This window comes from Paramisgurnus dabryanus, chromosome 22 (genome assembly GCF_030506205.2).
Source record: "Paramisgurnus dabryanus chromosome 22, PD_genome_1.1, whole genome shotgun sequence".
Taxonomy (NCBI): Eukaryota; Metazoa; Chordata; class Actinopteri; order Cypriniformes; family Cobitidae; genus Paramisgurnus; species Paramisgurnus dabryanus.
Genome location: NC_133358.1, coordinates 30,789,949 through 30,812,171, shown reverse-complemented (window position 1 = coordinate 30,812,171; position 22,223 = coordinate 30,789,949). Strand labels below are relative to the sequence as shown.

General features: G+C 36.7%; 3 protein-coding genes and 1 gene segment (V, D, J or C); 1 reads left to right on the top strand and 3 right to left on the bottom strand.

The window, feature by feature from the left end:
- The first annotated feature begins 1,067 nt into the window (after positions 1-1,067).
- LOC141281394 (immunoglobulin kappa variable 1-9-like) lies at positions 1,068-1,525 on the top strand. The segment is given in 2 exon segments: positions 1,068-1,116; positions 1,188-1,525. Coding segments are annotated over 2 exon segments (387 nt in total).
- A 1,502-nt stretch (positions 1,526-3,027) lies between these two features.
- On the bottom strand, positions 3,028-4,944 carry LOC135740634 (Ig lambda-2 chain C region). The gene is made up of 2 exons (XM_073813135.1): positions 4,788-4,944; positions 3,028-3,477 (listed from the first exon to the last, which is right to left on the bottom strand). Exons 1-2 carry the CDS (start codon positions 4,942-4,944, stop codon positions 3,158-3,160), a joined length of 477 nt encoding a protein of 158 aa, XP_073669236.1. The 3' UTR covers positions 3,028-3,157.
- A 5,208-nt stretch (positions 4,945-10,152) lies between these two features.
- stub1 (STIP1 homology and U-Box containing protein 1) lies at positions 10,153-15,995 on the bottom strand. 2 transcript variants are annotated; one of them, XM_065258858.1, is made up of 8 exons: positions 15,859-15,995; positions 15,049-15,283; positions 13,340-13,538; positions 13,075-13,240; positions 12,914-12,992; positions 12,764-12,820; positions 11,822-11,938; positions 10,153-11,217 (listed from the first exon to the last, which is right to left on the bottom strand). In XM_065258858.1, the coding sequence occupies exons 1-8, from the start codon at positions 15,861-15,863 to the stop codon at positions 11,092-11,094; spliced, it is 984 nt and encodes a 327-aa protein (XP_065114930.1). In that variant the 5' UTR covers positions 15,864-15,995; the 3' UTR covers positions 10,153-11,091. The 2 variants fall into 2 exon arrangements, with proteins under 2 accessions (XP_065114930.1, XP_065114931.1); XM_065258859.1 differs by having other exon boundaries at positions 15,735-15,988.
- Positions 15,996-18,043: 2,048 nt separating this feature from the next.
- On the bottom strand, positions 18,044-20,658 carry LOC135740486 (kelch-like protein 10). Its single transcript, XM_065258873.1, has 8 exons — positions 20,448-20,658; positions 19,844-20,333; positions 19,360-19,803; positions 19,060-19,257; positions 18,777-18,926; positions 18,541-18,657; positions 18,371-18,462; positions 18,044-18,247 (listed from the first exon to the last, which is right to left on the bottom strand). The coding sequence occupies exons 1-8, from the start codon at positions 20,591-20,593 to the stop codon at positions 18,124-18,126; spliced, it is 1,761 nt and encodes a 586-aa protein (XP_065114945.1). The 5' UTR covers positions 20,594-20,658; the 3' UTR covers positions 18,044-18,123.
- Positions 20,659-22,223: the final 1,565 nt, after the last annotated feature.

Genomic DNA, 22,223 nt, shown 5'->3' with positions numbered 1-22,223 from the left:
TTACTGGTAAATTGGGAGCACTGATTTACCGGAAAGGTTCTGTTCACACATGACATGTTAACTGCAATTTACCAGTAAATTACCAGTAAAGACTGTATGTGTGAAAGGGACTTATGTCGTACAATGAGAGAGGTTCAAAGACGGCCGTTTTCCTGGTAGTGATGGGCAGTCCGGCTCTTTCCATTGATTCGGCTCTTTCGGCTCAAGCTCCGGCTCTACATTTTAGTGATGGCAGTCCGGCTCTTTTCATAGATTCGGCTCTTCTGGCTCGGCTCCCTTAGAAGAGCTGGCTCCCCTGCCTGCGTCTGAAGATTCGGCTCTGCTCGTTCGCTACAAAGAATCAGCTCTTAGAGCCGCTCGTTTGCGAACGACCCATCACTATTTCCTGGTCTTGCGTCCAAAGATAACCTACGATAGTTTTCTGGCAGTGTCAGAAATTCGGCATGATCACCGCACAGTGTGTTTGCTGCTACGACCTGCACGCCGGTATTTGTTTACTACGAGCGCATGATGGTGACGTTGCGCAACGTGTGACGCAGCCGCCGAAGCTTCCGTGTCATCATCGTACAGTCTACATGCTCTCGTACCCGAGTTTAAACTATACATGTCGCACAGTGTGATAAGTTAATGATCTTATAAGAGGACAAAAATCGTGCGGTGTATTCCGTTCTTTAAATATTCTGGGGGGGGGCATGAGGACTGGAATTGAGAACCACTGGTGTAGTAGATACACAATAGATATGATATATAAATGAAGGTAATCAACTTCTCAATTATTTTATTTCTTATAAGAAAAAATCTACTCTAGAAGGATGATGTATTGATCTATGACAGGACGATAATTAATTCAAATATTGTAAGACAAGAATCCACATAAATATCATTGGAAAATAATAAACACGAACACTCAGTGTATAAAGTTGTGTTGTGATGTCATGAGATAAATATTTAAATCAGTGCGAGTCTGTTTGTATATCAGATGAGATGCTTCAGATCTCTGAGAGTTTATAGTGCTGTGAGTTTAACACTTCATAACTCAACACAACACACAAAACTAAACATCAACAATGACCTTCACCATCATCTTCATCTGGACACTTTTATTCTCATTACAAGGTAGAATCATACATATTTACTTTATTTATAAAATGTGAAAGTATTTAATATAATATTTTTATTTCTTTCAGGGTGTAAATCACAGATCACAGTAACTCAAAGTCCTTCAGTGAAACTTGCAGCACGAGGAGACTCTGTTACTCTGAGATGTTCTCTATCACATGATACTTCAAGCTGTAGTCCACCCTGTGTGTCTTGGTACTTACAGAAACCTGGAGAAGCTCCTAAACTCCTGATATATCGGACCAAAACCCTTCAGTCTGGAACTCCATCAAGATTCAGTGGCAGTGGATCATCTGGTGGTACAGATTTTACTCTGAGCATCAGTGGAGTTCAGACTGAAGATGCAGGAGATTATTACTGTATGAGTGCAAATGTCGTCAGTGGTAGCTGGATGTTTACACAGTGATAAAGAGTCGTACAAAAACCTCCTTCATTTAGACTGCACAGATACACCTGACAGATACTGCAGCTGTACACACACACACACACACACACACACACACGCACACACACGCAAACACACACATAGTTGTTATTCATTGTCTCAGTGTCTAGTGTAGCTTGAATGTTCAAAGAATATACAGTTTGTAAAAAAAAGAAGATAGAGACAGAATTGCTGTAGTTAAGACTTTACAGTATTTACAACACAACATCACTGCAAGATAACAAACATATTCAATATTGCTGCCATTTACAGTATTACAGTATGTAAAAACAATACAAACAGAAAAGCCACAGATGAATACAGTAAAAAAGAAAATCTCATCATCTAATCTCTATAGTCTTTCTATTTGGCCACATTTTCTCATCCACATCACACCTGATATCTTCTCTGACACAGCATCTTGGAAAGAATCTTTTGCCATTTCTGACATTGTTCATTTGTTATGTCTGGGAATGCATGATATACTGCATGAGACTGGAGGAAAACCTCTCCTTTGTCCTGGTGGTCTTCCACTGACTCGTGCAGGCGTTTCTCTAACTTTTTGTGTTGCTCATTTTACAAGATTGACCCAAACAGGTCCTCTTTTACTGTATTGTATACCATGTCATGCAATTGAAATAACCTGAGTGTGTTAGATGAAAATAAACTGTGATTTATATATTTGCATACTGTAAGTTCAATCCGCTGTTTCAATCCCAATGGAAGTAAATACGGGGGATATATTTGTGTTTCAATTCATCATATGAACAGCTGTTTACTTTGACTATAAGTCAGGTTTAGCACATGATGTTATCTGTTTTGATATGCTGTGAAAGCATTTGTAAATTTGAAATTAAAAATGGATTGTTTGGGCTTGTTTGAGCTTGTGTGTAAAATAATTTTAGTACTTAATTTTTTGTAGCTTACACAGACAGATGTAGTGCTAACTGTGTTAAGTATTATAAGTATTGAAAAATCAGTCATCAGCAGTCGTAAAAAAACTGTAAAGCTTCAGTGAGCGGTGAAAGATGACTGATGAGAAGAAAATTGCTCAAGATGTTTAGAGAAGAAAAACATTGAGAAGAGTTGAACACAACTGAATGAGTCTGTGATCATCATATAAATAATACAGGTCAAGTGTTCATTGAATGAATTAAATGATTCAGTTATTCAATGTGTTCATTGTCAGTGAAAACTGAACCGATTCATTTCAGAGAGTCAAGAGTCAAAGAGTGAAACTGAGAGTTCAACTCATATTTACATCATCAGATTTCTGTTCCTCTCTGTACAGAGCAGATGTTCATACACTTACATGAGTCTGATGTCTCTGTTACACCACAAACATCAAATAAAGCACTTGTTTCATCATTTATCTGCAGGTGTCTTCATGCTTCATTGAGTGAAGTTTATTTAGAAACAAACACACGAGCCAATGATCAATATACTCATTGTTCAAATTCAAAAGAAATCACAAGACAAAGAAGCAATATTTAATATTTCTTTATTGAAAAGCAGACAGAATGAATAAAGCAGAGCCCCAGACTGTTGTATGAATAGTTGTCCACTGTTGATGTGAGACATGAATGAGAAGAAGAGATGAGAAGAAGAGAGGATCTACTCAGAACACAGATCTTTCTTCACTTCTCCAGTGACTGTCTGACCTTCCCGACTGATCTCACAGATCACTGAGTCTCTGTTGATCCATTCTTGTTCAGTGAGAGTCAGACTGCTGCTCCAGCTGTACAGACCGCCGTCTTTCTGTAGGACTCCAGCTCTGTTCTCCTGAGATCCTGACATCTTCCCATTCACTTTCCAGCTCAGACTCCAGTCTGAAGGGAAACCATTGCTGGCCACACACATCAGTGTTGCTGTCTTCTTGCTGGAAATCTCTTCACTGGACGGCGGCAGGACGATCACTTTAGGAGCAGACACACCTGACATACAGAGATACACAAAGCAAAAGATGAAGAGATTAAAAGAAATCAAATAAATCCATAATAAAATATAGATTCTGTTTTTGAGTTTAATATCATCTCATCAGTTAATATCATTTACTCTGTTAATGCACTACACTTATTATAATACAAACACAGTAATAATAAAACAATATTTTATATGAATATTTGTTTCCTGTGATTCAAGTAGCAGCAACAACAAGGTCATGGGTTTGATTCCCAAAATCTGTACAATATCTTCACTGCATTGTAAATCACTTCATATTAAAGCATCTCGTCAAAATACCATAATTTCTTGTCAGTAGTGTTTAAAGGTATAATATTTTTAATGTGATTTTATCCTATAATATTGAATCTTATAAAGGTTTATAAAAGAAGTTTGTGTATTCATTTGGGTCTCACTGCGCTTGCGTGGCGTTCTGTGATAAGCGGATTAATTGCAGTTTCATCTCTTGTTGTTTTGTTATGCGCTGACTTTAATTTGTGGAAACATCAAAGCCAAAGAGATTTGCTCAACTTTTTAATCAAACAAATCTCACTTTGGAGATCTGATAAATCAGCAAAGCAATATAATGAACAATATAACACACATTATTTATAAATATTATAAAGTTACCTTTATCTCAGTTTTTTGTTCGAGCAATGTTTTTAATTTCTTTATCATTAAAATGAATACTGAATTTATTTGGACAGTAGCAGAGACTTAAGATGTCTTTTGTTAACACGTGTTTATATGAAGCGAGTCTGCGGCACCAGACAAAAAAATGTTATAGCCCGGATCTCGAAATGTGTTAATAATGATTAATCAAATGTAAAATTTTATAAAAAAAAAATGTATTTGACCATGTTCTTAAAATTCAGCATTTTTTTTCTCAAGAGTTCAGTCTAGAAAAAATCATAATACAACACTTTTAAATGTAAAACCCATTAACATTAAACATTTGGAATGACCTCAGTGTATGAAATAAACTTGCCTTTAATAAATTTTCCATGTGAGAAATTATAATTTATAAATTCTTCTTATTTAGACTTTTTTTCTGAAAGACTAACACATTTAATACTGCATGATAATTATTTTAATATTGAGGTGATTTTTCCCCTCAATCAATGAATTTAAACAATATTATGTTTTATCACTAAATTACATGCAGACATCAAAAGAAATCCCGATTGAAAACGCTCTTACTGAGAACTAAAAATAATAAATTTAAGAGAAATAAATGCTTCATAATATAACTGCATACTAAAAATCAATTTAAAGAAAGTTATTTTATATTTTTTGTACTCACTGCCAAATTCCAGTCTCGTGCCGGTGCCGAACGTCCACCACAGTGATAGAAACAAACCAAACAGCTGTACAAAAACCTCTGAACGCTTCAATAACTCTGACTCTATAACAAACACATTTAACACAATGATTAAACTCTTTATAAATTGAGCTCTCATATGATCTAATATTTATGAAAAGGTTTCACTACAAAAGTTGATTGTGGATTCTGAATTAAAATTCTTGTAGATGACAAAGTCCATTAAGAAACTTATGATAGCTGATGACTCAATGTGTCAATAACATGGACAAACATTTTATTAATTGAATAAAGTTTTTAGCTAAACAACAAAAGAAATGACTGAAAATAATAATTTAATACTTTTTTTTTTTTATTAAACTCTGTTTTTTATTGAAAGGTCTGCATTCAAGTTCTTTCGTAAAATGTCACTAAAGGTAAAATAAGAGCAAACTGTTCAGTCTGTAGTTTCCCTTCAAAAAGTGTAAAAGAAGTGAAAATAATAAATGAAATGAGTGTTATTGTTAAAAGTTATCAGTCATATTCCTAACATATGAAACCGATTGAGTTTATTAAAATGTTGTGTGTAGAGGAAGTGATTTTGAATAAAGAGAGGAAATGTTGAGAGGTTTAAAGTCTGGATGACTCTGTGATAAACTTCATGAGCTGTTTTACACACAAACACACAACCATGACTTCATTCATCTTCATCTGGACACTGCTGATCTTTATTCAAGGTATATCATTATTATACTCTCTGATCATATTAATTCATGTGATGATTTAAATGTAGATGTTATAACTGTGATGAATGTTTGTATCAGTTACAGATTGTCAAGCTGAGATCACAGTGAATCAATCTCCATCAGTGACGACTGTTAAAGTAGGAGAGAAAGTCACTCTGAACTGCAGGACAAACACAGATGTTCACTGTTGTTATAGTGAAGGTAATTCATATTTGAGTTGGTATCATCAGAAACCTGGAGAAGCTCCTAAACTCCTGATATATGCTACAAGCCACCTCGAGTCTGGAACTCCATCAAGATTCAGTGGCAGTGGATCAAACACAGATTTTACTCTGAGCATCAGTGGAGTTCAGACTGAAGATACAGGAGATTATTACTGTAAGAGTGGACACTGGATCAGTAGTAGCTATGTGTTCACACAGTGATAAAGAGTCGTACAAAAACCTCCATCAGTCAGACTGCACAGATACACCTGACAGATACTGCAGCTGTACACACACACACACACGCACATGCACGCACGCACACGCACACACACACGCACGCACACACACGTATTCCCTTTTATATTCTAAAAGCTCTCTTGAAATCTTTAACTTCATAGATAACTAAAGTCCCCAAGTGAAAGTGTTCAGGTCCACAGCATTAAACAAACAGTAAATGTGAGATGTGAAAATCAGATTTGCATTGGTAGTGTTGAGTGATTCTGATCCTCTCAGCTCTGTCTCCTGTTAACATCTTCAAACCACATCACCTTTAGTTTACTTTCATCTGGAAATCCACTTCTTCTGTAGTAAAGGTTAACACTTCAGCAAAGAGCTTTGATGAATGACACTGATTAATGAAACACTTCAACACAAATGTGACATGTTAGGACATCATCTTCAGGAGAGAGCTCAGATCAAACATCACAGATCATATGAAGCGCTTCATCATGACTGATTCTCATTTCTTCTCTCTTCTGTCTGAAGGACGAATCAAACATCATGAAAATCACATACAGGCATTTTAAGATTTTTGCCTTTTTGTTTGATGCTATTAACACCGAATTAAAGACTGAATATCCTGTAGAGTCTCACCTGATCATCACCCTAACATCTGACCTGAGATCAGTGGACTGATGCTTTCTGATCAGAAACTGCTGTCACATCTTTAAAGTTCTCACATGAGTCTCATCTACTGAATCTCATCATTACTGTAAACTCTTATTATCTGTCTCTTATCTGTCCTGTTATATTCATCAGTGATGAGTTTATCTGCTGTTTACTGCCCTCTAGTGACAAACTTTATACACTAATGTTATCATTGATGACCTCTCAGCCATTCCCAAACTGTGGTCCGTGAGGGTACTGCAGGTGGTCCGTGTAAAGGCAAAATAAAATATAAAATAATATATTTTTTAAGAATATGTAGGCCTATATTTATATATTGGCAAATGGACTCCAATGGCTTTTCCTTTTGACAACATGTTTTTATTTTTATATATTTTATTTTATTGATGGATATTTCATGTCTTGCTGTCTTTTGTTTTTCATTCATTTTTAATTGCTCGAAATAAAGAATTCATTCATTAATTCATTCACAGCCTTCACTCTAAAAAAACAAACGGTGCTATATAGCACCAAAACAGTTGCTTTGGATCGTAACGATAGAAGAACCATTTTAGTGCCATATAGCACCGGTGAATAACCAGTGAAGCACCAGTGAAGCACCAGTGAAGCACCAGTGTAGAACCATATAGGGGCCATATAGCACCACATATGGTTCTACATAGCACTATATGGTTCTACACAGGTGCTTCACTGGTGCTTCACTGGTTCTTCACCGGTGCTATATGGCACTAAAAATGGTTCTTCTATCGTTACGATCCAAAGTAACTGTTTTGGTGCTATATAGCACCGTTTGTTTTTTAGAGTGTATATCCAAGTGCTAGTAAGCCTATTTAGAGGTGTAGATTAATTCAGGACTTTGTGTAGACATATTTTATTTAGAGTTTATAAGGTGGTCCGCAAAAATGTTTGATTACACATAGTGGTCCACACACACACAAAGTTTGAAAACCCCTACACTCTAAAAAAACAAACGGTGCTATATAGCACCAAAACAATTGCTTTGGATCGTAACGATAGAAGAACCATTTTAGTGCCATATAGCACCGGTGAATAACCAGTGAAGCACCAGTGAAGCACCAGTGAAGCACCAGTGTAGAACCATATAGGGGCCATATAGCACCACATATGGTTCTACATAGCACTATATGGTTCTACACAGGTGCTTCACTGGTGCTTCACTGGTGCTTCACTGGTTCTTCACCGGTGCTATATGGCACTAAAAATGGTTCTTCTATCGTTACGATCCAAAGCAACTGTTTTGGTGCTATATAGCACCGTTTGTTTTTTGGATGGGTTCATATGTGGTTTACAGGGGTTTTTGATAGCACACAGACACCAAAATGATAAATAACACAAATGTGCTTTACCCCCAGGGTATCTTCATTCTAAACACTGCTTTTACCCCGGGGGTAAGGAGCGTTTGTAATTTAGAAGTGGTGTTATCTCTGAAATAAAGGGTTATAATTAAAGCAGGGTTAACCCCACATTACCGTGTCAAACATGTACAGTGTGAAATAAAGCAGGGTTATAATGTTATTATGACTCAATGATCATTTTTGTGAACCTGGCCCTGCTGCACTAACAGCTCCTAAAAAGATTACAGCTTTAAAGCATTTCTCAGATAAGAAATTATTTTTTTAAACACTTTGTGCACCTCCATCAAGTCAGTTGTGCACAACATCAAAGCAAATTCTCATTGTTTTGGTACAATCATGCAGATTATTATGTACAGTTGTCAGCTGATGTCATTTTCATCCAAATACATTATACTGGTTTCTAATCTTACACCTCAAAACATTTAGAAATTAATTCAGCATACAAGGCAAAATTGTTGATCTTTGCGTTACAATCTGTTACTGTAAGCATTTTGTCCATTTTTTGTAATCTTTAGTAAATGTGAACTGAATTGATAAATTCAGTCAAGTGGATTTTAAAATTTTGAGTTACGGAAATTTCTTACAGTGTACAGTGATCCTTTCTAATTTTGTAATTTTTGATTTATACTGTAAAATATGATTTCTTTTTTTTAAATCACATGTGTGCAATTTTTTACAGAAAAAAGTGAACATGTGAATCCGTCCACATATAATAACTGTGAACACTTCTTATATTGACAACAAGGCTAAACATTTACTTGTCCATGAACAATGACACAAGGACTTGCCATTTTGATTGGACTGACATAAAAATGTACTTTTGATAGATAAACTATGAGAAGATTTTAAAACAAATTACAGGCTTTTGCAGGACACCCATGATATTGTGCAGTTGGTACAAATTGAGAAATGCATTCATTATTTTGCAAATTTTAAAAATGATTTGAGAAATCCTCCAAAGAGGCTGAGAAAAAGTGTAAATGATTAAAATGCAGAACAACAAAGTGTTTTCTTTTTCATATCTGCAGACAAAAGCTGTAAAGAACACACAATCAAATTAAAACCATAAACAAGGACAGAAAAGCAAGGGCAGTGAATGTTTAGGACTTTTAGAGCTTTTAAAGACTTTTTAGGGTTTTGTCAGATATGTGACCACTCACCATTTATATCTTGTCCAGGATTTTTTGTTGCTGAGCTAACCAGTGTTTTTTTCTGTCAGAATTTAATAATTGTTGATCTGGCGTCTACTTATGTTCCTCTGTCTGTCTGATGGATTTGTTGTGTTTTTGGATGTGGTCTTTATCCCTTGCATGGAGATCTCTCTGAACCGCATGCTTTCAAATGCAAATGCCACACTTAAAATCAACTCCAGACCTTTACCCTCCTTCATTTATGAGGAAATTATTTAACAAATAGACAATACCCGTATATAAAATAGCTTTAACGTTAACTGTCCCATTACTTTTGGCCGCTTTAAAAGGGGGGTCTCCCAATACCCTCATCCAACTTTGTAACAAAACTTGTGTCATTGTCCAAATATATATGCGCCTAACTGTAATACTAATATAATATATTACTTGGCAGTATATCAAATGAGCACTACAGTATATCAGAGTATGCTGTATTCATAAAAAAGTTGATGAAAATGTTAACACTGACAAGTACATCATCGAAACATACAGTAGTGCCAACTCTTACACAATGGCTATGTTTGGAATAGCATATTACAATATTAATCCTGCAATATGTCGTATTCAGTAACATAAAAAATAGCATATCAGCAAGACCAGCATATGATGTGTTTTGGTGATGCTGGTGACCACCAGCTAAACCAGCACCAGACCAGCATGGGAATTATGCTGGTCTATGCTGTTTTTTTTCAGCATGGATTTCTCTTTCTCTTGGATTAAGTATTTTTATTTCAGGAATGATAACTGGATGCCACTTACCAAATTATTCATTGTCTGAGGTCATGATTTGTTAATTGTTGCCCATATGCAATTTTTAATTTTCAATATTTTTACATCTTAATATTTTATAATTAGCATTTCTGAGGACTAGGTGTAATTGACTAAGAATAATCTAAACTCAACAAAGCAGACCATGGATATCTTATAAGAATAAATAAGACCAGTTTTGGTGTCATAACTATAATTCTGTATCACCACTAATAACTCAAAGAAACGTTTTACAAAAGAAACAACACATTTATTAACATGCATTCAAACTAAACTTGTTATGATTCAGTATTTGAACTGAATCTGATGGACAGTATAGGAACCGTAATATTCGGTTACTACTAACAAACTAAAAAATACTGCTACTAAACAAGAAATGTGTGTTTGCACGTGTGACAGATAAAGAACATTCAAAACAAAAAATAAAGTCAGAAATAATCACTTACCCCTCTCGCAAATACACACGCACACAAAGTGAGACGACACATACGATGATGATGATGATGTAAGCGTGAATGTGAGAGATTCTCAGTTCATTTCGAATGATTGGCAGCCATAGATGAATGTCTAAATATACGTGGATTATACGCTGATTACAAACCTCTATAATCAACATCCAACTCATATAAGAAATCTTATATTAGAAACAATCGACGTGACTTGCATATATCTCATTCATTCTGCATCTAGACCTCTATTGTGACATCTAAACAACACACAAACACATCAGCCTGTGTAACGTCTTCTCTTTTCTTAATGATTATTAGTGATGTCTTTCAATAATGAAATTACACCACTGAACAGCAGGATTACTCAACTGTTCAACTATTATCATGACCGCAGCGCTGCAAACATTATCCGATGTTCAGATCGAGAGCAAAACCAAATCTGATCCTCAGTAAAATCCCATGAAGTCTGTTAAAGAGAGGAAAGCGCTTGTGTGTTTGTAATCTTGAGTCAAAGGGTTGGAGACGGAGGGTACGAGTAGACCTGAGGGTGCTGACGGTCCTGTCGGTGAGATCTTCCACAACAAAGCTCCACTGATTAAAGTGCATGAAAATAATCTGTGTGTCAGACATCTCTGCTGTCCACTCGTATGTGTACACGATGTGTGTTTAGTAGTCCTCCACCCAACCGTTCTCCTGGATGAAAGCGTCGATCACCTCCTTCATGGCCAGATTGGGGATCAGCTGATCTTGGGTCAGTGGGCTGCGGGTTACTGGGTCAAAATGACCAACACGCTGCAAAGAGAAGGAGAATATTAAAGATCAATAAAAGAAAGATGAAAGTTGCTATTAACAATGGTGAAACAAACAGATTACACAATCACAATCTCGTGTCGGAAAAGTGAAAACTTGTATCTTCGAATAAGCACCTTTTGTAATATTGCCTACCTATGACATATTGCCTTATTGTTTTATAATCCTTGTAAGTTGCTTTGGATAAAAGTGTCTGCTAAATGCCTAAATGTAAGTGACCAATCAGAATAGAGATCAGAATATCTAATCATCTCTAGAAGTCAGAGCCGATGGTGCAGTGCTCCAACATATGGTGGACTTTTGGCAACCCGAGTTCAAATCCCGGCTCCAGGTCCTTTGCAGATCCCATACCCCTCTCTCCACATCGTACATTTCTAACATAATGACTTTTAAATAAAGGCAATAATGGCCCAAAAAACTAAAAAAATCATCTGTAGAATAAGAAAAGGTTTTGAAGAATTGATTGATGAAGAATACACAGGCATCACTAGGACAAGCATTTCTCTCCTGTGATTTCTTAAGTCATGTTTGGTACAGATTTGTTGTCATTGTTTTTTTTGTGATTGTGTTTGGAGAGTGTGTGTACCTGTAGATGTTCCTCTATGTCCTTGCGGTCGTATGTTATGCCGCTGGGTGTAATGCAGGGCTCTCTCATGAGTTCAAAGCTGATCTTCCCACACAAGTAATCTGGAATCTCTCGCTTCTGCACACGGACACATCGTATCATACAACTTATATGAATGTTGTTCTCAAATGATTAGAGACAAACTATTACAGAATTGTGTAGTCTAACAGTAACCTAGTTGCAGAAAACTTTTTTTTTATTGTGAAATGGTGACTTTCCATTAAAGGTCCACTGTGTAGATTTTAGCAGCATCTAGTGGTAAGACGGTGAATTGCAACCAACAACAGAACAGCTCACTCCACAGCTCACCACTCTCTTACGAAACACATAAAGAAGCTACGGTAGCCTCCTCAGGACAATGTCATCATCTGAGACAACGATTTTATAACTTTATTAAAGACTTTTACACACGTCAGGTGACCTATAAATGTGGTTTTGCAATACATTGCCTGAAAACCACCTCATAAGAGTGTGAAAACTTTTGTTTGTGGTATATGGGGGTTTTTGCGCATTTGATGTGTATCAAATTGAAGGGTAAAAGAAATGCAACTAGAGTGTCAACTTTTGGACACTAAACCACACTTAAAATGTCTTAATTTCAATTAAAATATCAAACCAAGTGGAATAGCTTGACAATCAGTCAAGCCAGCGATTATAAACAGCTTTTATGCATTAAAGGATTTTAAATCGGCTTCTTTGCCTCTGCCGTCATGCATTTAAAATCCTTTAATGCACGGAAAGCCGTTGATTATCCTTTATTTAGTGAACGGCAAATTTCCAAAAGCAATATAAACATTAAGCAGATAAACATATAAACCGTGAAATAAAATTACTCATTTCATGATTTCCATTTTTGATCAAGCACCCCTGTAAATCATTTTTTTCTAGATTATTTCTCCATACCTTTCTCTTTTCATCTACTTGAGAGAAGAGTTCATCCATGTCCATCAAATATTTATCCTACACAAAGCACAAATAATTACATCATTTAATTAATCAGACACATTTCGAAGATGCCTCTTTAACCTATATATTTATATGCACATGTCTCACATGTTTGGATTTGTTCTTGCTAATTTCACATCCGTTCTGACTGTCTTCTGTCTGTTTTACTTGGCATTCATCTGTCTCTCTGAAAACACACATAAGAGATGAATATTAAAACACAGCTTTATTTAGACGATCATAATGACATAAAATGATTCAAGCGTCACCTCTCTTTCTCTGCCAGTATGAGTTTAGTGAGATACGCGTGGAGTTCGTTCTCTTGGTTGATTCGCTTTTCTTCGATGCTGTTCCAGCGTTTCTTCTTAGCAATGCGAAGGGCACTTGGGATATCATCTCCAAAATTCAATCGCTGTTCCTTGGCCAGGTTATATGCTGAAAACAGCAGTTAGAAAGTCAGACATGATTTCAATCTTAACCTTACTATCTATACAAAACAATTGAATTTATGTTTAAAGATAGATGTGTGTTTACCTCTCTGTAGATTGCCAATAGCCTCTTCATAATTCTCCAGTTCTAATTGACACTGGCCCAGAAAAAAGTGCGCCTTCACTGATTGGCTGTCAAGTTCAAGGGCGTGTTTACAGTCAGCCAATGCTTTATCATGCTGTTGTAGCTTCACGTAGCACAGCGCTCGGTTAGTGTAGTACACGGCCACTGATGGATTTCGATTCTGCACGCATCAACAACAAACACGTTCAGTAAAGTGAAGAGGATGTCTATGGATATGTACTGGTAACTCAAATGCCACATAATGGAAACATAACATACATCATTTAATAATGAAATTGCCATGCCCACAAAATAGTTACATCAAGAGTTATAATAAAGGTACAGTATGTGAAATATTTTTATTGAAATATCTGAAAATTATGTGTTATATATTTTTCACATGCATGCTTACATTATCCCAAATATTTTAAATTCAGACAATTTGTAGATTTAACCCTGGTCATATGATCGCATGTCAATGGTTTCATATCCAGTTTATAAGGGCTGCACAATATCTAAAAAATTTTCATTACTTTGATAACAGTATATGCGATAACTTCAACTTCTTTTACAGGTCGGTCATTTGTGTGTTGCATGCTTAGATTGTCCAAATTAGACCAATCAGAAGGGCCCTTACTAAATACCCACAAAGTAGATCTAATACTGTTATACTATTAGCTAGACGCAAAGAGCGGAAAATAAATACCGGTATGGCAGTAGTAGAGACAAGGGAGGAAAACGATAGCTGAATAGACATCTGAAATATTTTTTTTTAATCTGAATTAGATTTAATTACAATCGAAGAATATGTAACTACCTGTCTTTTTCAATATGATAATTACATATCTAAATGATTTTTTAAATAGCTAAAAAATAGCATTTCTCTAGGGCAGTGCTTCTCAAATCCAGTCCTCAGCCACCCCCACTCCCAGAACATTTTAGATGTCTCCATGTATAAAACACCTGAATTAGTTTATCAGCTTGTTAGTGTGTTAAGGAAAAATTTCAAACATTCTGAAAAGAGCCGGATGAGTGTTTCATATAAGGAGACATCTAAAACATTCTGGGAATGGGGGCCCGAGGACTGGAGTTGAGAACCACTGCCTAGGGAATACAGGAAAAATATTTTTAGCGAAATATTCAACAGAAGAATTGCATATTGTCTCAATATCGTGCAGCCCTACAGGTTATCCTCGGTTTCTGCCATAAAAACCATACTGCACTGAGCGATCCGCCATTGACATTAAAGTATCGTAAAAGCGATTCAAAAGCACTACCGTTGCTTCACTTTCGTCTTGTGATACTTTGATGTCATGCACCAATCAATCTGTGCAGCGTATATAAGAATCACTTTTATTAAGCGACACGTTGGGCTTAAATTATAATTTGACGTTTATAGAACTTTTGATTTTTGTTTATAAAACGATTCCTATCCTCAGGTCCTTGCTCTTTAATGGCGTCAACAAGCTACACCATTCTTGTTGTTTAGTGACCTCTAAGTGGTGAAAATGACATATTGTGCCTTTAAGCAACATTTATTCAAAACTGACTAAAATGTATTTGAATATAGAAAAAGTTGATATTTTGACAAAGCTTGTGACACAAGATGTAAAGACCACTCTCCAAATCTGGCAATCAAATACATTTATGGGTTTAATTTGTCAGTGTGTCATCTGTGATTCTTAACTCACAATGGCTTTACTGTAGCAGGTGGCGGCCTCCTGGTATTTCCGGCTGAGGAACAATCGGTTCCCCTGCTCCTTGAGCTCCTGTGCGGAGGAGCTTTTCTCCGGGCTGCTCGCCATCTTCTCCACTGGCTCTATGGTGGCCTCTCCCCCCTGCTTACCAATCCTGTTCCCCGTTTCTTCAGCGAACACCGGCCTCTCCCGGGGATCCAAATATCTGCCTGGGCCAAAACCGGTTACACTGCAGAGAAACGACACACATTACATATAAACACATGACTTCAATAACACACATGAAAACGACCGGACCACACATAACACACACACAGTGGCACAAAAATGTGTACTTGTGTACATTATACACATATTAAACACTAAAATAACTTACACAAATTTACAGTCAAACATACCACACAAGTACCACACATCTGACAGCTGTGCCAGGTGATTCATAACTACACCAGCAAGACTGTAAACATACAACTCGTGATTTTATCAAAATCAAAAGTCTATTATTACAAATTATATGTAAATTCATCATGACTAATAAAGAAACTCAACAGTATTGTAACTGACAAATATGGAGATCGACAATGACTTATACGTTACCAGTTAGTTTGACATAAACAATGAACACTATATAATCACAGATGTTATATTTTAAGTTCCATTTAAACTTAAATCACGCGTACCGGGTCTGATTGCTGGACTGACGCCTGTCGTTAGCAAACCGGTAGCGACACTGATGCTTATGCGAGTATTTTTATCCTTTATCGCAATTAAAACGCTGCCAAACTCCCAGTCCTGCACACTCACGGCATCAGGATGAATAAGGTGTGACGTTTTCGTCGGAGATTGTTAAAAGTGCGACATTTTATTCGGGCTGGCGACAAGCTAGCATGATGTTTGGGTTGTTTTGACTAGGCTGTCACTGTGACGTCACCGGAGATGACGATCAACAGACTCAGAACACCGCCCATTTTCCGGTGACGCAAGAAATTACGACTGGTATATTTTTTGTGATAAACAATAATTAAGGGCATTTAAACCAAATAACTCGAGTGCACGTATTACTTTGTAAAATGGCTTTTTTTTAGAAAACAATTTAAAAGTTTGATATTTATATTTTCATTGAAACCATGGCCGCCCATTTAAAAAAAAAATGTGACGTTCCCTAAATGGATAATTAGTTTTTCAAAAAGACTCATTTTGTCATCCGCGTATATAATTAAGTTTTGACAGTTTAGATTTAACGTTACTCAAAGCCGCGAGACCGCTGATGCAGAATTGACAGTGTTGCCAGATCCAATTACTAAAAATCCTCTTTAGAGGTAGTGTTTTAGCAATCAATGGGACACTTGGGATATTTATAAAGTGACGATTAGGTGTATGTTTCTAATATTTATTTCTGAAAGATACGGTTTGAACTTACTTTGTTATTTATGGCTTTTTTTGTTTTGTTTTTTGTACTAATATCTGGCAACTCTGTGTGACCAGCGCCTTAACTGACAGTTATGATGTGATGGTTAATTAAATCAAAGAAGGTGGAGTTTTTGTTTACATAAGCCGGAGCGCGAGCTGCAAACTACAGAGGAGAACATCTGAGCGATGCTTCAGGTTGTTAGCAGTGGTGAAAGAGCAACATGCGATGTAAGTAGCTACTGGCACTTTAATATTTTAAGGCTTCCAAGCGTACCTCCACTTTCTCATGTTGCTGGTCGATTAAGGCTCAAAGGGCGTTTCACTTTATGCAACGCTGCACAGAACGATTGCGTTTATTACGTCAGAGTATCGCGAGAGCAAGTCGACATGTAACAAAATGGCCCGCCTTTACATTGCTCTCGCGATACTTATCAGCATACCACGCAGCGCAGCACCACATAAAGTCGATCACAGAAAGCGTCAAGGTCTGGATGAAAAGCACACAGACACCCTAAGAAAACTGCAAATTTAAGTACCCGTCATTAATAAGTATTCATACCCTGTAATGTTTGCCCTACTGAAAAATCCAGCTAAGACCAGCATAAGCTGGTAGCTGGTTTAAGTTGGCAGTAGCTGGTTTAAGCAGATTTTCTCAGCCTGGCAAAGCTGGTCAAGCTGGATCAGCTGGTCTTCCACCCTGACCAGCTAAGTCCAGCTAGACCAGCTTAAAAAGTGACCAAAACACAGCTAGACCAGCTTTTTTACACCAGCAAAACCACCTAAAACCAAGCTGGGAGACTAGCTAAAACCAGCTCACCAGTTTATGCTGGTCTTAGCTGGATTTTTCAGTAGGGTGTACAAGCCTGCATGACTCATGAGGTTTGCTGTGACAGTTTTTAATAAAAGAGAGTAAAACCATTGGATATTTAACATAAACAATAATATATTTATAAACAGAATATAATTATATGGTCTTGACATGCACATCATCTGCAGTTATATATTTTGTAAATAATAGTAATAATTTAATAACCAATACAAGATGCCAACCTTCTAAGCACCCCTGAATCTCACTCCAAACCTAACTCAAAAACTGGCAGACCTGGATTAACCATTTGGATGGATGGTAACAGCCTCTGACTCTAATCTATGGGCTGATAACCACTGATAATGCCCATTCAATCAAGTGATAACATTGTGATCTGGGCCAAATATTACCAACAAACCATACGTCAGTGGAAGGCTTATTTATTCAGCTTTCAGATGATGTATAAATCTCAATTTCAAAACTGTACCTGTATTTCCCAAATCACATAAATTAAGGTAACAAGATTATCAATATTTCTCAATTTTAACACATTTCATGGTGTCTGGCATTGAGAGTTTTAAAAGCATTGCTTTGGCTTGTTGACCATCTGATTCAGACATGATTTTAAAAAAGTGATCCAAAATCTTTTACACTAAACTTATTTCAAACAGCAGTCAGTGTTTGAACTCGTAACCATCTGATGATCCACCATGACCTTAAACCACCATAGCACATCATCCCTAAAAAGATTCGTATTTATAACATGTGTCCTCTTTTTAATGCATTTATTTTTGTCCTTCAGCACATCATTGATGGCGAAATATTTCTGTCCATTGCCGATGCTGGGTCAATCACTGACAGACTCCTGTCGGAAGTGAGTCCCGATTGGCGGTGTACTTGATCACTTCAGGTAACCCTGATAATATACAGCAACTCAGAGCACTGCGGCTTATTGTCATGTCACATACCTCATACCTGTGTGCACCAAAAAAGAAAAAAGTATAATTGACATTTGCACAAATGAAGTCAAAGACAAAAAATTTGGTCTTTCAAGGCATCACATCAAGCTAGATCATCTCTAGTGTTTGTGTATGTTACCAGTAATTTGTCTCCCAGTTGAAACACTCCACATTATCAGTGGTGCTTGATCCATTAAAGCCTCCAACAGCGTAGATCCGATCTTCCAGCACCTGGAGAAATCAGGTAAAAATCTCAGCTCAGGTTCAGAAACACAGCAGACCGCAGAGAAGTCTTTAGACACGTCTTACCTCAAGGCCAAAGTTGCTTCGCGGCGTTATCATTGGTTCAATGGCCCGCCAACTATCTGTGTCAGGGTTGTAACGCTCTACACTACGCAAACGATCAGCGCCATCAAAACCACCAACCTGCAAACAATAAATAGGGATTTAGATACACAAATAACATAAACCATATTGTTTCATGCATTCATTTATAAATATCTTCCTGTGTGCAGTCTATAATATGTGCAACAGATAAGACTCACAGCATAAACTCGATTCCCATATGAGATCACACCGAGACCACTGCGGCGGTTCATCATTGGGGCGATGAAACTCCACTGGTTGGTCTTGGGATCGAAGACTTCTGCTGTGAAGTGACAGTCATTGCCAGAAAACCCTCCACAGATATACACCTGCCACACAAACACAGAATACATAATAGATTTCAGCTTGCCCTTAAAATCACTGAATGCCATTCAGAAGTAAGTGTCTCAATATTAGACCAAAATCTCTTTTGAAGAAGTACATCTTTGGTGCATGTCTTACTTTGCCATGTAGAGTTACGGCGGCAGCATCACTACGGTGTTCGTTCATGGATGCTATGTGACTCCACTGGTTGGTCTTTGGGTCATACCGTTCGGCTGAGTTCAACCGTATATTTCCATCGTAGCCACCCATGGCATATATGTGACCGTCCAAAACAGTAACGCTTACATAGCAACGCCGCTCATACATTGGAGCCACCTACAACACACATATACAGTTTTATCTGCTTATGTCTCCTGCGTAACATGACTGTGTTTCAAATCCAACTTTACTTATACATAAAAGACCAACAATACCCACCTCATGCCATGTCTGATTGGTGATATCAAATTTCCTGACGCTGTTGAAATAATTCACACCATCGAAGCCGCCGATGCAGTAGACAAAGCCGTCCAAGACAACTGTGCCATGATAGGCTTTGGGTGTATCGACCTCTGGGGTTAGATTAACCCAGCAGTCTGCCCTAACATCATATGCCTCGATCTTATTGGTTGGACCACCAGTGCTCCATCCTCCGATCGCCAGCAACACTGTTGGAGGCAGACGCGGGCGCATAAGCTGTTTACGAAGGTATTGGCTGGAGAGTTCAGATATGTTAAGGTTATACAGGGCCTTTGTTGCACTGTCGATGACATGTGAGCAGAATTCATTATCTGTTACTAGTGGATTGCTCTTCACGTTATTTTCGTAATAATCCGATGTCATCAACCCCATCCGAACCTGAAACAAAAGCGAGACGGTTTGCTTAAAGCTTGATGCTCGTATAGTAGTAACAATGTCTTACCTTTGGCAGAAGTGTGGCGATGTGTATTTTTCTCTCTTGAGGGTCGTGCTCAATCCAGCGCAGGATGGCTTCGAAAACAATCTCCTCCTCTTGAATGTTTAACTCATCCTGTCCAATGAACTCCTCGAGATGTTTTAGTGGAAGCTCCTGAAGTTCTTGAGACAAAACCACCACGTTCTTAAAGTGCTCCAGGATGTAAAACATTGCTTTTTCGTGAAGTTTGGAGCAAGACTGGAAATGCTCGGTAAACATAAAGATGCCAATGCAGTTTTCTGGGCATAACTGCGACTCCAGAAACCCACAACAGGCGTCTACCAGATCCTTTATTAAAATCCTGTCCGCCACCACCAGGAGCTCCTGGACATTTTCTTCAGTGATGGGAACGGATCTTGTGTATGCGTGTTGAATAATAAGGGACATTATCTGTGGAGACACATCTGATATCTCATAGAAATGTTGACCATTGGACCACTTGGTAGAGAAAAGTGCCCTGTGGAGGAATTTTAATGGTGACAAACTTGTTACAGATAAACAAACAGTTCAATCATATTAAATAATAAAGTTTTTCCCAAATGCATTTGTGTGTTTAAATGTCTGTCCTCACCTAAAATATGGGCTGCAGCCACATAAAATGATCTTATGCACTTTAAACTCTGTGTCTTTCACCCTGATGATCGCATCAGTGTGCTCGCCCTCCAAACGCACTTCATCAAAGACGCTAAAAGCTGTAAAATTTATTTCATTCTCCATTTTGCTGACACTAACTGAACTTATTGACTCAATCTAAACTCTCTATAGTAAAGTCTGTAGTGACATAGTTCATTTAACTCTCTATTATGATGTCATAGTTATAGAATATACAAACATTCTATGATCAGTTTGTGTTTATTTTCTGTTTGTATTTTTTTCTTATTTGTAGTTTTATTTAAGTTTTGGGATTTATTGAAGACTTTTTATTTAGCTTACTTATAAATCATTGGAGTATTGGATGTCATTACCTTTATCTGTATATAATTAGCATGTTCACCACTTAACCCTCCTAATATGTTTGGGGTCAAAAATTAACCTCAAAGCAGACATCTCTGAAAAAATATGCTAATTGTATTTTTAAACATTTAAATCTACTTTTTGACTTGAAGTTACTTTTGGGGTGGTTTCCCGGGCAGGGATTATCTTAAGCCAGAACTAGGTCTTAGTTTAATTAGGAAATATAACTAGTTTTAACAAACATGGCTTACACTCTAAAAAAACAAACGGTGCTATATAGCACCAAAACAATTGCTTTGGATCGTAACGATAGAAGAACCATTTTAGTGCCATATAGCACCGGTGAAGAACCAGTGAAGCACCAGTGAAGCACCAGTGAAGCACCAGTGTAGAACCATATAGGGGCCATATAGCACCACATATGGTTCTACATAGCACTATATGGTTCTACACAGGTGCTTCACTGGTGCTTCACTGGTTCTTCACCGGTGCTATATGGCACTAAAAATGGTTCTTCTATCGTTACGATCCAAAGCAACTGTTTTGGTGCTATATAGCACCGTTTGTTTTTTAGAGTGTACTACAAACATGACTTTTTGTGCATTTTGAGGCAAAACAAAGGGCATTGATGTATTTTAAGATATGTCAGTTCAAGTAGTTTTCAGTTTGGACAGCTCTTACATTTATTTTAATCTACAGTCTAATCCCTGTCTGGGAAACCACCCCTTAGTAACTTTGAAAGAAAGTGTCTGCAAAGTATATACATTCAATTTTATTTATATAGCGCTTTTCACAATTGGTAATTGTTTCAAAGCAGCTTTACATTAATAGAAGCAGGGGGAAAACACAGAAAAATTGTTATGAATAAACTTTACGAGCAAGCGTATTAATAATGTAACGTATAGAAGAGGGTACGTGTACATATAGTACACACAGTATTCCTGTTAAACTGATCTAATGGGTGTTTTTACAATTAATATGTGAAAAACTGGTAAAACTGGTTCGATACTATTTTTTTTTTTACCAAATATACTCTAAATTGATATGCTACAAAAGATACATTTTCATAGACATGTATTTATTTAATAAACAATTTCTGTATATAAAAAAATTTAAAGTTGTGTTTTTCCTACAATTTTATTTTAAATTTGAAGTTATTTAGCATAAATTAAATGAAATAAATCAATTTAATAATAATTCAATTATAAAAATTGAACACTTTTAAATTAACAAATTAATAAGACAGATTTAAAAGTTTCTTAAATTCATGCTTTAACATTTTAAATATTTAAAACTGTGAATTTGAAATCTTTTTTATTTTAATTTAATTAATTTAATAAATAGACCATTTTAAAACTTTTTAATTCATGATTTAATACATAGATAAATTAAT

Coding starts and splice junctions, on each gene's coding strand:
- LOC135740486 (XM_065258873.1), bottom strand. CDS start 20,593: ATGGAGAATGAAATAAATTTTACAGCTTTTAGCGTCTTTGATGAAGTG. Junction 20,334..20,447: donor GGCTGCAGCCCATATTTTAG/GTGAGGACAGAC, acceptor ATTCCTCCACAG/GGCACTTTTCTCTACCAAGT. Junction 19,258..19,359: donor CCAATCAGACATGGCATGAG/GTGGGTATTGTT, acceptor TGTGTGTTGTAG/GTGGCTCCAATGTATGAGCG.
- LOC135740634 (XM_073813135.1), bottom strand. CDS start 4,944: ATGAGAGCTCAATTTATAAAGAGTTTAATCATTGTGTTAAATGTGTTT. Junction 3,478..4,787: donor CACGAGACTGGAATTTGGCA/GTGAGTACAAAA, acceptor TCTGTATGTCAG/GTGTGTCTGCTCCTAAAGTG.
- stub1 (XM_065258858.1), bottom strand. Junction 13,241..13,339: donor TATTGGCAATCTACAGAGAG/GTAAACACACAT, acceptor TGCTGTTTTCAG/CATATAACCTGGCCAAGGAA. Junction 11,939..12,763: donor AAGTAGATGAAAAGAGAAAG/GTATGGAGAAAT, acceptor GTCCGTGTGCAG/AAGCGAGAGATTCCAGATTA.